Consider the following 12,951-nt stretch of genomic DNA (forward strand, 5'->3'; position numbering starts at 1 on the left):
CTAAGGGCCAGAAAAAACTGAAACACACCAAGCTCTAATTTTTAATGCTTTTTTTTGTGCCCTTAAAGCACCATGAAGAGGCTGCAGGAAGGAGCAGGCATTTGGCAGCTCATCACCTGGCAAGTGATAAAAGGAAAAACTTCTGTAGGGCTCAGGAGGCTGCCAAGGTAACTTCCACCTTTATCCTCTGGGTCTTTCTGCTTTGCTGCATTATATAATTCGTTTATTCTTTGGACAAAGCGTGCAATAATGTAAATATTGGCGTAATAACAAAAGGAAAAGTGGAAACCAAGAACAACTGGTTGCTCTGGCTTGGTGCTCTCGCACGGGCTTTGCCCTTTCTGAAATTCCTCCCTTTGCCCTCCTCTTTTTGTTACCTCATTTACTGTGAAGAATTATTAATGCTCTGTGTAAAATGATCCCCTGGGTTTGTTTGTTTGTTGTTTTTTTTTTCTTTTTGTTTTAAATTACAAACACACGAGGCCTGTGGAGCTTTCCCTATCTGTGGAGCTGATCTGCCGCCATGGAAAAGCTGCAGGCACCGGGTTTGGCTCTGCAAGAGGGAAAGGGAAACCTGTCAATCCTCATGAAATGCTGAAACAGCAACTGAAACATTTGCTTTTCCCAGCAGGCACCCGGGGCCTCTTTGAGGATTAAACCTGCAGCTAAATTTAGCCTGGTCTCACTGGAGTCGGTATCAGAAGTTATCAGATCAGGACATCTCTGGAGGGAATGACGTCTGTCCCTGCGGGCTGAGCCCTGCCAGGCTCCTGTCCTGGAGCTGGGAATGCTCTGTGGAGCCACAGACTCCGGGGGAATAATTAATGAGAAATTATTTATCGTGGGACTCTTCATAGGATGTGAAAAACCTGCTCTCATCAGCCTGCTCACTGAGCAAAATAACCCTGACCTGAATGTCACAGGGCAGAATGGTTAAACCACCTGAAATATTGTCACCCATTCTTTTCTGAGCTAATTTAAGTGCAATTTACACTCTCATCTGCTCTAAATTAAGGAGCGTTTATGAACATTTTAAGGGTTAAATCTGTGCGGAAGAGAAACCCTTCAAAATATCTTGTCAGTATCAGAAGTTATCAGATCAAGCTCCTGTCCTGCCCTGGGTTGGGAACTTGGAATATTCTGTGGAGCCAGAGACTCCAGAGCAATAATTAATGAGAAATTATTTATTTATTATTTATCCCCATATCGTGGGACTCTTCATAGGGTGTGAAAAACCTGCTCTCATCAGCCTGCTCACTGAGCAAAATAACCCTGACCTGAATGACCTGAATGGTTAAACCACCTGAAATATTGTCACCCATTCTTTTCTGAGCTGGTTTTTACAGTTTAAATGCAATTTACACTCTCATCTGCTCTAAATTAAGGAGCGTTTATGAACATTCTAAAAGAGTCAAACCCTTCAAAATATCTTGTGAGTATCAGAAATTATCAGATCAAGCTCCTGTCCTGCCCTGGGTTGGGAACTTGGAATATTCTGTGGAGCCAGAGACTCCAGAGCAATAATTAATGAGAAATTATTTATTTATTATTTATTATTTGTTTTTTATTATTTATTATTTGTTATTTATTATTTATCCCCACATCGTGGGATTCTTCATAGGATGTGAAAAACCTGCTCTCATCAACCTGCTCACTGAGCAAAATAACCCTGACCTGAATGACCTGAATGGTTAAACCACCTGAAATATTGTCACCCATTCTTTTCTGAGCTGGTTTTCTTAGTTTAAATGCAATTTACACTCTCATCTGCTCTAAATTAAGGAGTGTTTATGAACATTCTAAAAGAGTCAAACCCTTCAAAATATCTTGTCAGTATCAGAAGTTATCAGATCAAGCTCCTGTCCTGCCCTGGGCTGGGAGCTGGGAATATTCTGTGGAGCCAGAGACTCCAGAGCAATAATTAATGAGAAATTATTTATTTATTATTTATCCCCATATTGTGGGACTCTTCATAGGGTGTGTGAAAAACCTGCTCTCATCAGCCTGCTCACTGAGCAGAATAACCCTGACCTGAATGACCTGAATGGTTAAACCACCTGAAATATTGTCACCCATTCTTTTCTGAGCTGGTTTTTTTAGTTTAAGTGCAATTTACACTCTCATCTGCTCTAAATTAAGGAGTGTTTATGAACATTCTAAAAGAGTCAAACCCTTCAAAATATCTTGTCAGTATCAGAAGTTATCAGATCAAGCTCCTGTCCTGCCCTGGGTTGGGAACTTGGAATATTCTGTGGAGCCAGAGACTCCAGAGCAATAATTAATGAGAAATTATTTATTTATTATTTATTATTTATCCCCATATCGTGGGATTCTTCCGAGGATGTGAAAAACCTGCTCTCATCAGCCTGCTCACTGAGCAGAATAACCCTGACCTGAATGCCACAGGGTTAAACCACCTGAAACATTGTGACCCATTCTTTTCTGAGCTTTTTTAGTGTTTTTCACTGACCTTTTCCATCGGTGGACCATGCCAATGGAAATTCCCTTTTCCAGTGCAATTTACACTCTCATCTGCTCTAAATTAAGAAGTGTTTATGAACATTTTAAAAGAGTTAAGTCTGTGGGAGAGGAAGGGAAGGGAAGGGAAGGGAAGGGAAGGGAAGGAAGAGAAGGAAGGAAGGAGAAGGAGAAGGGAAGAGAAGGAAGGAAGAGAAGGAGAAGGAAGGAAGGAAGGGAAGGGAAGGGAAGAGAAGAGAAGAGAAGAGAAGAGAAGCCCTTCAAAATATAAACAGGCTTTGCAGATTCTTGTTTGGGTCGATTGGCTGTCATAATTTCCACCTCTGAACTCTGGAAATAAATTAAATTATTTCATCCCTTCAGGAAAACACCCCACTCCCATTTTCTTTCTGTTTGGAGCAGAACCTGAAGGAAGGGAGGGTCTGGAAAGGGCAGCTCAGTGTCCCCACAGCTGAGGTTAAATTTTCAGCTTCTTCAAATCCCATTTTTGCCCCTTGGGATGAAGGACAGCAGGCTGGAATTGCACCAGCCTGGCAGTGCTGAGCCATGGAAATTCAAGACAAGTTCCATTTTCTCTCACTGGGAAAGGCTTCACCAAATGGAACTTGTGATTCCTCTGTGGGTTTTTATTCTCAGAACCAATCCTGCTCCTGTTGGGCACTCTGAAGTGTTCAGAGCTTAAATTTTAACCTCCTTTGGGATATTTATTCTCTCTGTGTTTGATTAGAAACTGTGATTTGATTCCGTTTGATTTGATTCAGGGTCCAAAGACTCTGAAGAGTAAAGAATGAACTCAGAGGGCAGACAAGCAGTGAGTATTCAGTCACACTAAATATTCACTCATGCAGAGAATTTTGATTTTTTTCCAGTTTTCAATACTGATACTCCACATAAATCTGCTGGAACTCTGTGTGTGTGTATTTACCAGTCACAGGTGAATGCCCTCCTCCCTCTTACAGTGACAAAAGGAAAAATAGAGACATGGTATAAACACCAAAGGAGGCAATTCATTTTTTTTCAAGGAATAAGGAAATCTCAAGGGAATAAGGAAATTTCTAATTTATTCTTATATTTCCAATTTCTTTATTTCCTTCCCTGAAATCTAAAGCTGTCTGCTCTGAGAACAACACCACAAACAGCATTTATTTCCATTTATAACAGTTTCAGGACATTCATTCTGATCTCCTCCTTCCACCAGAACCATTTTGTGCCCAGGTCCTGCTGCCACAGAGCTCCTGTGTGGCTGGGAATAAAACAAACACAGAGATTTATTTCCTCAGGTGCCACTGGACAACCAGAATCACTTCACCATTTTTTTTATTTGTTGACAGCTTTTATAAAACAAAATTCCCCTTGGATCAGACGCCTCGTAGAACATTTATTTCAGTCTCGTGCATGCTCGTGACACATCAGGGTCCAGCAGAGCTGAAAGCAGAATTCCTGCTCTCTGCTCAAGGGGAGGGAAACTCACAACATTAAGGCACTGTCAAACCCCAAACCCACACATCTGACTTTTCCTCCTGCTTGCACACACAAGGAGGGTTTCTTATCTTTAATCAATTAATTAACCATCAGCAGTTTTGAACAGGGACACACACACACAAACCCTCTTTTCTCTCCAATCCCGTTTCCATTCCCAGCAAGCAAAACCTCAGTGCCAGGGATGGAAAATGCCCAGTGCTGCATCCCCAGGTTTGCCACTGCCCCTGGGGTGATGCCAGCCCTTGGAAGATGCCGTTGATAAGAAGAAAACCAGTGATAAGAACAGCTTTGGACTACTCTAAAAGCCAGTGTAACACAAACGAGCTGGCAGAGCCCTCCTGAGCCACGCAGGGCAGTTCAGGTTCTTCACTCACTGGGCACAAGCTGCATCCACAGCCCAGCAGTTTGGCCCCAGGGCACCTGCAGAAGGTAATCAGGATTTTCAGCTGATTTTTATCAGTCCTTTAAGGTAGTTTTATCATCAGCTGGTGTGAAATGCCCTGCTTCAGCCTTTTAATGTGAATTTAAGAATGTAGGAAAGGTTTTTTCCTGCCCCCAGGGAGTGTTCAGGATGTCCTGGAGCACTCCAGGATCACCAAACCAGCTGTGGGCTCAGGGCCACAACTAAAAGTTCAAAAAAAAAAAAAGCCAGATTCAGGTCCTTGCCTTAGGTGCCCTGGCAATTACAAATAAATAATAATAAATACTTACACTCACACACACTCTTCCTGCATCCCAGAGGGTCACAAACAAACCAGAGCCATGCTTCTCCCCTGGTTCAAGGTTTTGAGGTTGGGCTGGGACTCAGCAATGCCACACAGAGCCCAGCACGGTGACAGTGCCAACACAGCCTCAGAGCTCCTGCAAACACAGGGCTGGCTGAGCAAATCAATGGCCTGACCATCAGAACCTGAGGGAGCTGAGGTGAACAGGGTTTGGCTCAAAGGCCACGTCATTATTGCATTTAAAATGTCACATGATGTGGAGATATGGCAGCTGTGGGAGCTGGGATAAACCAGAGCAGGCTCATACCAGAACATTTCATTTCCTTGAGTATGAAACCTGATTTTCACATTGTGGCCTTAACAGTTTGTTGTTTTGGCAGACACTGAGAAGGTCAGTGAAAATTCCAAGGAGCTTAAGAGTTGCAGGAGCACAAACCATTCATAAATAAACACAGTGAAAGATTTTACACCAATTGAAAATGCTGCATCAGATTTGCTGCCAGTTTGGGAAGTGGCACCCACGTCCCACCCTGGCACAAACCTCCAAATCCCTGAAAACCTGATCAGAATAGAGAGAGGCAGAGACCAAGAAGCAAGCAGCAGCACAGAGAGCAAAAATGAAATTCAGGGACCCAGCTGGCAGTGTCCTGGCTTCCCCCTCTCCTCTGGGAGTCTGAGAGAGAAGGGCTGGAGCATAAAGGAGGTCACAGGTGGCTTTGAGACTCAGCTCTGGAAGAATTTTCTTGGCCTATTTTCTGCGCCGTCGCTTTTTTTATTCAGCTTTCTTTGCCTTCCTTTTCCTGGTGCCTTCGTTCAGCTCCTCTTTGGACTTGGCAGGAGGAGGAGGAGGAGGAGGGTGGGAAACCTCGTGGTGGTCGTGGTGGTGGCTTGGGTGGCCGCTGGGGACAGAGCCAAAGAGGACAGGGCAGAGGAGGTTCTCCAGAGGAGCAAAGGGTGAGGCGTGGGAGTGAGTGGCCGTCATGAAAACCTGCCAGGCAGAAAGCAGCACCCAGAGATCACACAGAGCAGGGAAATTCTGACCTGAGAGCATCCTCCTGACCCCACAGAACCTCCCTGCTGCTGCACGACCCCAGGCACGAGGAGCTGCTTGTGTGATGGAGGATTTAGCATTGAGTTTCCCGAGCAGATCCTACAGCCAGTGAATCCTGCAGTGGCTCAGGAAAGTGAATATTCCCACTTGAGGTTCTGTCATTTGCTGCTGTAAACTTACCTTGCAGACTATCATGAACATGCTGAAAAAGAAGATGAGGTTGGCTTCAGAGATGGGGAGCCAGTGGGTCTGCTGCAGGGTGAAGAGGACTGTGCCATACAGACTGGCCTTTGTAGGGCTGCAAGAGAAAAAAAGGAGATTTTTCTGGAAGGTTTGCACCCAGCCCTGCCTGGTTCTTTCATTCCATTCTTCACCTGGCTGGGAACTTCCAGGCTGCTGACTTACAAGGACATATGAAGAATTTCATTTGTTTCAGGCTTCCAGACCCCACGCAGCAGCTGCTCAAAGTTTGACATCAAGGCCACACCAGAACCTGGCAGAGAGAGAAACCTGTCAGGGCTGGAGCTGCCACAGGCTCTGGAGCCTCAGGGGGACAAAGGGCTCTTGACATTCTCCCCAGATTTAGAAGGCAGCCGAAGCCAACAGAGCAGGGCAAATGCTCCCCTGACTTTCCACCAAGTGGATCCTGACTCAGGGAAAAGGCATTTGCCTCTTGCAGACACTGATGCTCCAGTGCTTGCTCCAAACACACCCTTAAAGGAAAACTGACTGGCAGAACGCCCTGAAACGCCCAGGTGAGGTCAGAGCTCACAGGAGAAAGAATAAAGAACTCCTGACTCCAGCTCTTCAACCCCCCTGTGAGGCTGCACAAACACCTGCACGGTGAGAACCGGAGCCCACGCCTGTCACTGTCACATTTTCTGAAAAATTCCTTTGCTAGGATTTCTCCTCCTGGGAAGCTGAGCAGCCTCAGAGAAAAATGAAAACAATATTATCTCCTTTGCTTCTCCTGTGTTTTGCTGCTTTGGAATGTGGTTTGGACATTGTTTACCAACAGATAAATGTTTGATTGGTTTCATGTGAATTGTTTTTGCTTAATGACCAATCACTGTCAGGCTGTGTCAGACTCTGGAAAGGGTCAAGGGTTTTCATGATCATTCTTCGTAGCCTTCTGTCTGTATCCTTTCTCTACTCTTTAGTATAGTTTTAGCATGATAAAATATGATAGAATATGATAGAATATGATATATATAATTTCACCTCTGGAAGGAGTAATGGGTTTTCATGATCATTCTGTCTGTATCCTTTCTGTATTCTTTACTATAGTTTTAGTACAGCATTCTATAATATAATAATTCTGTTCTATTCTAATTGTAATATATATGATATATTATATAGATAGTATATATTATAATAATTATATTATAACTCTATTTAATTATATTATATATTATAGTAAATATATATTAGTATATATATTAGTAAATATATATTAGTATAGCATATAGTATTACAGTATATTCTATAATATAATAATTCTGTTCTATTCTAATTGTAATATATATGATATATTATATAGATAGTATATATTATAATAATTATATTATAATTCTATTTAATTATATTATATATTATAGTAAATATAATAAAATATAATAACATTTTATTACATTACCATTGTAATATATATTATATATAATATAGATATTAGATACCATAGTAATATAATAACTATACTGCAATATATCTATTAAAATTATATTATATATTATAATATATAGAATAATATATAATAGATAATACAATATTATATATTAGAATAATTTATAATATAATAATTATATTATATTATATTACGATTGTAATGTATATTATACGTGGCATATTATATTATATTAATATAGAATAATGTATAAATATGATATTATTGACATGACACAATATAATTTATAATATAATAATTATATTATATTACAATTGTAATGTATACTATACACGACATATTATATTATCTTATATTATCTTATATTGTATTATATTATATTATATTATTCTATATTATAATAATATAGAATAATGTATAAATATGATATTATTATGACATGATACAATATAATTTATAATATAATAATTATATTATATTACAATTGTAATGTATATTATACACGACATATTATATTATATTATATTATATTATATTATATTATATTATATTATATTATATTATATTATATTATATTATATTATATTATATATTATAATAGTTTAGAATAATGTATAAATATGATATTATTATGACATGACACAATATAATTTATCAGCCTTCTAAGAACACGGCTTCAGATTCCTCATCCCTGCCACCATCGGGGCACCCCAGAAAACACAACACCCTCCCTGCTGCTCCCCCTGAGCTGTCCCCACGCTGTCCCAGCCCTCCCTGCAGGCCCTGGAGCACCCCAGGTGTCACCTTTGAGCCACCCCGTGGCCACCATGACGAACCAGCCGTGGTGGTACAGGTGGTGAGCGTGGTGCACCCCGGCCGAGATCTTGCGCACCCGCACCACCTCCTTCATGGCCACCAGGATCAGCTTCACGGGCAGGAAGCTGACACACTTGTAGAAGAGGTTCATGGGGCAGAAGAATATCAGGTACCTGCAAAAAAAAACCAAAAAACCCCACGGGTTTGTTCTGGTCTGGGATGTGCGGAGGGTGGCGGGTTGAGTTGTGGCAGGTGAAGGAGAAGGAAAATCTAAAAATAAAATGTTTCTGATTTTATAGCTAATTCTGAAAGGAAACCATCATGCAAAAAAGCCTCTCTACAGGAAGAGCTGAGTGAGCCCTCAGTAACTCAGAGGGCCCTCACTACTAACACTCTACCTTGAATAAAACTCAATAATTTTAATTCAGAATTTTTTAGAGTTTTGTGTCTTGTACATCTTGTCTTGTACATTGTGTCAGAAGCATCAGTTCATACAGAACAAGAAGCTACATATACTGAAATGATATTACAGACAGAGGAAAGATATCAAATACTCTTTTTTCCAGAAGACTGCCATATTTTTCAGCCCTGAAAGCAGATATTTCTCTTTATTTCTCAAGTGTAGAAAACTAGATGGCTGAGGGATTAACCCCGAGACTTCTGTTTATGAAAACTTCATTCACAATATTTCCCAACAATGCTCATTCTGCCAGGCAAAAGCACCTACAGCCCACACACACTGGGGAAATTAAAGCCCCATTTGTGCACAACAAATAAAATGCCCCCAAACCTCCAGGATGTGCCACCCCTTGCCCTGTGTGGGACCCGTGGGTGCTGCTGCTCCTGGCTCAGCAGTGCCTGCTATGAATAGAAGTGCCCCAGCCCAGATAATCACAGCATTAGGCAACTGGGCAGGGAAACTGGGAACCAGAGCCAGGAGCGCCTCAAAGGCAGCCTCAGCCCACCTCTGGTGTCCCCAGTTAATCCCAGTGGGATCAGAGCCGTGTCCCACAGGGAGAACATTTCCCCCCACACCCCACAGTGTAGTAAACCCCTCAGGTTTAGCCAGGGCCCCTTGGAGAACAGAATGCTGACACAGCGGCAAAGAAGTTTCCTGTCTCCAGGGACATCCGCCTTGTACCTTATCCCTATAGCCATGTAAGGCAATATTGTGTTAAACCCTACCATTGGTCACTTATGGTCACTCTAACTCCTTTGCCATTGGTCAGGATTGGATCCAGGGGGTATAAAAGTAGCACACTGTACCCCTACTAACTGGGAAGAAGAAGAGCTGAGACCCTTCACGGACCCTACAATAAAGCCATACTCGTGGAACAGCCAGCGTCTTCTGCTTCTCCTCTCTCTACCCTCTGCTGGAGCCTTAGGCCAAGGGAAAAGCTACCTAGCAAGCAAAGCTGAAATCACAAGAGCTGCCTGATCACTAAGAGCTGAATATTCCCTGCTTGCTAGGGGCTGACCCGTGGCCTTGGTCTGAGAGCGAGCTGGCTTCTGGCACCCAGTGCCCTTGGGGGCTGAGCTCTGGAGCTGTAACAGCTTGCATAGGATAAGACCAAGAAAGGCTCATTTACCACAGGGCACTCACCACACTGCTGTGGCCAGGATGACGCTGGAGTTGTGGCTGAAGTAGGCGACGGGAGCCTCTCCCAGCAGCAGGTCAGCCAGGATGTAGCTCCCAAAGCAGTGGAGCATGGCACAGAGCCAGGAGGCAAAAGGGCTCCTCCGGGACATCTCCACGGCTCCTGTGGAAAAAATGGGGAATTACAGAGTACCACTGGTGGAAGGGACCCTCAAGGCCATCTCAGAGAGAAGCAGGAACTTCAAGATCCATGTGGTAGATAGGGTCAAGCGTTCAGAAGATCTCCCGATGTTACAAGAAGACAGGGCCCCTGTTCCCTTAGATAAGAAAATTAACATAAGAATGCAGCCCCCCAAACCACATGCCAGTAATTTTCCATTTCTACCCAGTAAATTTCTATTGAAGTTGGAGGGAGAAGACCCAACTTCCTTGTTCAGCATCGACTCCGTTTATTCACTCAATCAATCACTTTTTATAACCGTGTTAATTAAGTTCATGCATATTGCAAACCCGAGCTCACAATAGGTCAGAGATAACACACCAACTCCTCCTTATGTTTCCAATACCAAGATTTGTTGGTATTGGAAGTTCTCAAAATAAGTTCTCAAAATTATTTTTGCTTTCCCAAAACAGCCAAAGATAGAATATCTACTTGTTATGAGAAAGCTGCCTGAGAACTCTGGTATGCAAGGTTCTCAAGGCCTTCATGTTTGTCACTTTTACTTGTAATTAAAAACAACCTGAGAACTTCTGCTGTTTACAGAAACCGGCTGTGAGAATTTTACTCCTCACAGCTGCCTTCTAAGCCATTTCTGAAAAAATCTCCAACAAATTTCCACTCCTTACTAACCATAAATAGTAAAGACAGACCCCCTCTGACGTAGAGAAGCCCCTTAGACTATAAAACCCCACGAGAAGAGATAATAAAAGCCTTTTTTGACCGTCCACCACATTGGTGTCTGCGTGCTCTTTAACTCAAGCGACCCTAAAGAATTTAAGTCGCCTTTGCCTTGTATCAAAAAACAACAGACCCAGGAAGACAGCGGCTGGAGGTGCGAGATCTCCCACAAAGCAGCTCAAAGAAAAGCGCTTGTAAAACAAAACACCAAAGTGTGAAACCCAAACAAGCACCAGAGATGGCCAAGAAATGATCACAACCTGCAGATCCCCCAAAGAACAGAGCCATTAGAAGTTGATGAACTGGCTGAGAGATTCTCTCCTTCATTCTGCTACCATAAAGAACATTTTTTTTTCCCCTTGAAATCAGTGTCTTTTTACAGTCTAAAAATAAAATGCATACTGGTACCATTCTCTCCACTGCTTCAACCTAGGTGCCCTCAAGAATTCATGAACAATCTGTTCAGCTCTTTCATTCATAAGATTACCTGCAAAAATAGAACAGGAATTCTTAATCTTTATTTGAGAGAAGGGGATTTGAGGGTTCTACCCCACTCCTGTGCTAGTCTGGAAATACTTTGTGGTCTCCTCCCACAATCTGCTATGGCCTTTTTTTAAATTCCTGTAGCAATTTTCGTCCACCTTTGTACTTTTTCAGGGAAACCTCCCAATAACATCAATTCTGCGAAGTTCTTTCATCACCTTAAAATACTCCAGAATTTTTTGTGATTTTTTTTTTTTCAGATACAAAACTGTTCGGTGAGCAGACAAAGAGTGAAAACGTTAAAAATGTTATATCAACACGATTACCTGGTACCCTTTAAACAGCAGTAAGTGGATCAGCATGAGCCAAAGCTGTGAGTGCCCAGGCTCTTCCATCCTCGGGGACATTTGAACCAGCTGAAAACACAGCGGCAGCGAGACAGCTGCAACAGCCGGGACACGAAACTGGTTCTATAGGAACCTGAGGTTTAGCTTGAGGCTTAAATTTAGCAACACTTGTTTTTCCTTGGCTCCACGAAGCCATGCTGTCTCCAAGGGGGAAACAGGACGGTTCTGTCCTGACACTGATCCCCAGCCCATAGCTGTGGGATGGGAGCAGTGCAGGAATCTGGGGAAAAGCACACCCCGGCCTTCTCCAGTCCCAAGGGGATTGCTGGGCTTGCATATGTTTAAAAGCTATTTTTGTGAGGGCTGCCTGTTAATTGCTCGGTTCAGGGTTCCATGCTGGAAGGCAGCTGGGAGTGATCAGGGCTGGAAAGGCAGCGCTTGTTTACAGGAGTTTAACAGGAACAGCGCGTGGATTGTACGGCTCGGAGGTCACACAACATGAGGTTTGAAAATCACTCCTGAGCTCAGGGGTGGTTTTCCCTTCAGTCACTGTGTAATCACCGGGGAACTGCTCAAAACAGAGCATGAGGAGCGCACACATTGTCAAAAACAGAGGGAAAGGGGCGTTCGGGAAAGAGCGAGGCACAGCCAGGCCGTGACAAAGGCAGAAGGTGAAAGCCAAGGCACGGGTCTATCGATCTGTGCAAGATAAGCCCAAGAGAACAAATAAAGCAAGGTCAGTTATGGTTCCTGAGAACAGCTCAGGGCATGGTCCAGAGGGTGGGAAAAAACCAAGGTTTTACTTCCAGCCTTTTTGTATATAAATAGGAGGAAGGTGCTGCCATAGAAATATTCACGCCAAGGGATTGGCCAGAAACGCAACTCTGAGTCCTGGGGCGGCAGCCAAGTGACCGAACTGAAATACCTCAGTGCTGCCGGAATCCAGCCTCAAATAAAACCCAGGATTATTGCTCAAAATCAGAGTCACGGGTTCGCGGGGGTTTTTCCTGCTTTATATTTAGGCACAGGTGTCGCAGCTGTGACACCGCCTGTGACAGGCGGCACAGGAGAGGCACGGGCAGGTGTCAGGACCTGTTGGTGCGGGCTCTGTGCTGGTACCGGAGCTCCCCCCGGGGCCCCCCGGCCAAGGGCCGCACTCACCGGGCTCGTACTTGAGGTAGAGGACGGAGATGATGAAGTAGGCGGTGTCGAAGAGCGGGAACACCGGCAGCGCGGCGAAGGCGGCCGCCAGCTCCCCGAGGGGCAGCGCCTCCGCCAGATCCATCGCGGCCCCGGAGCGCGGCTCTCAGTCCCCGGTTCTCAATTCCCTGCCCCGGCCCGGCAGCTCCGTGCGGGAGCTGCGGGGGATGCGGCCGGCGCTGCCCGGGCCGGGCCGCTCGCTCCCCGCCGTGTCCGGGCGCGGAGCCGCCGCCGCTGCGGAGCCGCCGCG

The 12,951-nt window shown here is 43.9% G+C and overlaps 1 protein-coding gene across 2 annotated transcripts; it reads right to left on the reverse strand.

The window, feature by feature from the left end:
* Positions 1-3,777: 3,777 nt before the first annotated feature.
* TMEM38A (transmembrane protein 38A) lies at positions 3,778-12,945 on the reverse strand. 2 transcript variants are annotated; one of them, XM_064734153.1, is made up of 6 exons: positions 12,663-12,945; positions 9,780-9,936; positions 8,165-8,349; positions 6,142-6,229; positions 5,917-6,034; positions 3,778-5,673 (listed from the first exon to the last, which is right to left on the reverse strand). In XM_064734153.1, exons 1-6 carry the CDS (start codon positions 12,784-12,786, stop codon positions 5,458-5,460), a joined length of 888 nt encoding a protein of 295 aa, XP_064590223.1. In that variant the 5' UTR covers positions 12,787-12,945; the 3' UTR covers positions 3,778-5,457. The 2 variants fall into 2 exon arrangements, with proteins under 2 accessions (XP_064590223.1, XP_064590224.1); XM_064734154.1 differs by lacking the exon at positions 12,663-12,945 and adding an exon at positions 11,080-12,607.
* Between the last annotated feature and the right edge of the window lie 6 nt (positions 12,946-12,951).

This window comes from Zonotrichia leucophrys, chromosome 28, assembly GCF_028769735.1.
Source record: "Zonotrichia leucophrys gambelii isolate GWCS_2022_RI chromosome 28, RI_Zleu_2.0, whole genome shotgun sequence".
In the NCBI taxonomy this organism is placed as follows: Eukaryota; Metazoa; Chordata; class Aves; order Passeriformes; family Passerellidae; genus Zonotrichia; species Zonotrichia leucophrys.

Excerpts from the sequence above, each read along its gene's own strand:
- TMEM38A (XM_064734153.1), bottom strand. The coding sequence starts at position 12,786 with ATGGATCTGGCGGAGGCGCTGCCCCTCGGGGAGCTGGCGGCCGCCTTC. Across the intron at positions 6,230-8,164 it reads GGCCACGGGGTGGCTCAAAG|GTTCTGGTGTGGCCTTGATG; the intron begins GTGACACCTGGG and ends TCTCTCTGCCAG. Across the intron at positions 5,674-5,916 it reads TGTTCATGATAGTCTGCAAG|GTTTTCATGACGGCCACTCA; the intron begins GTAAGTTTACAG and ends TCTGCCTGGCAG.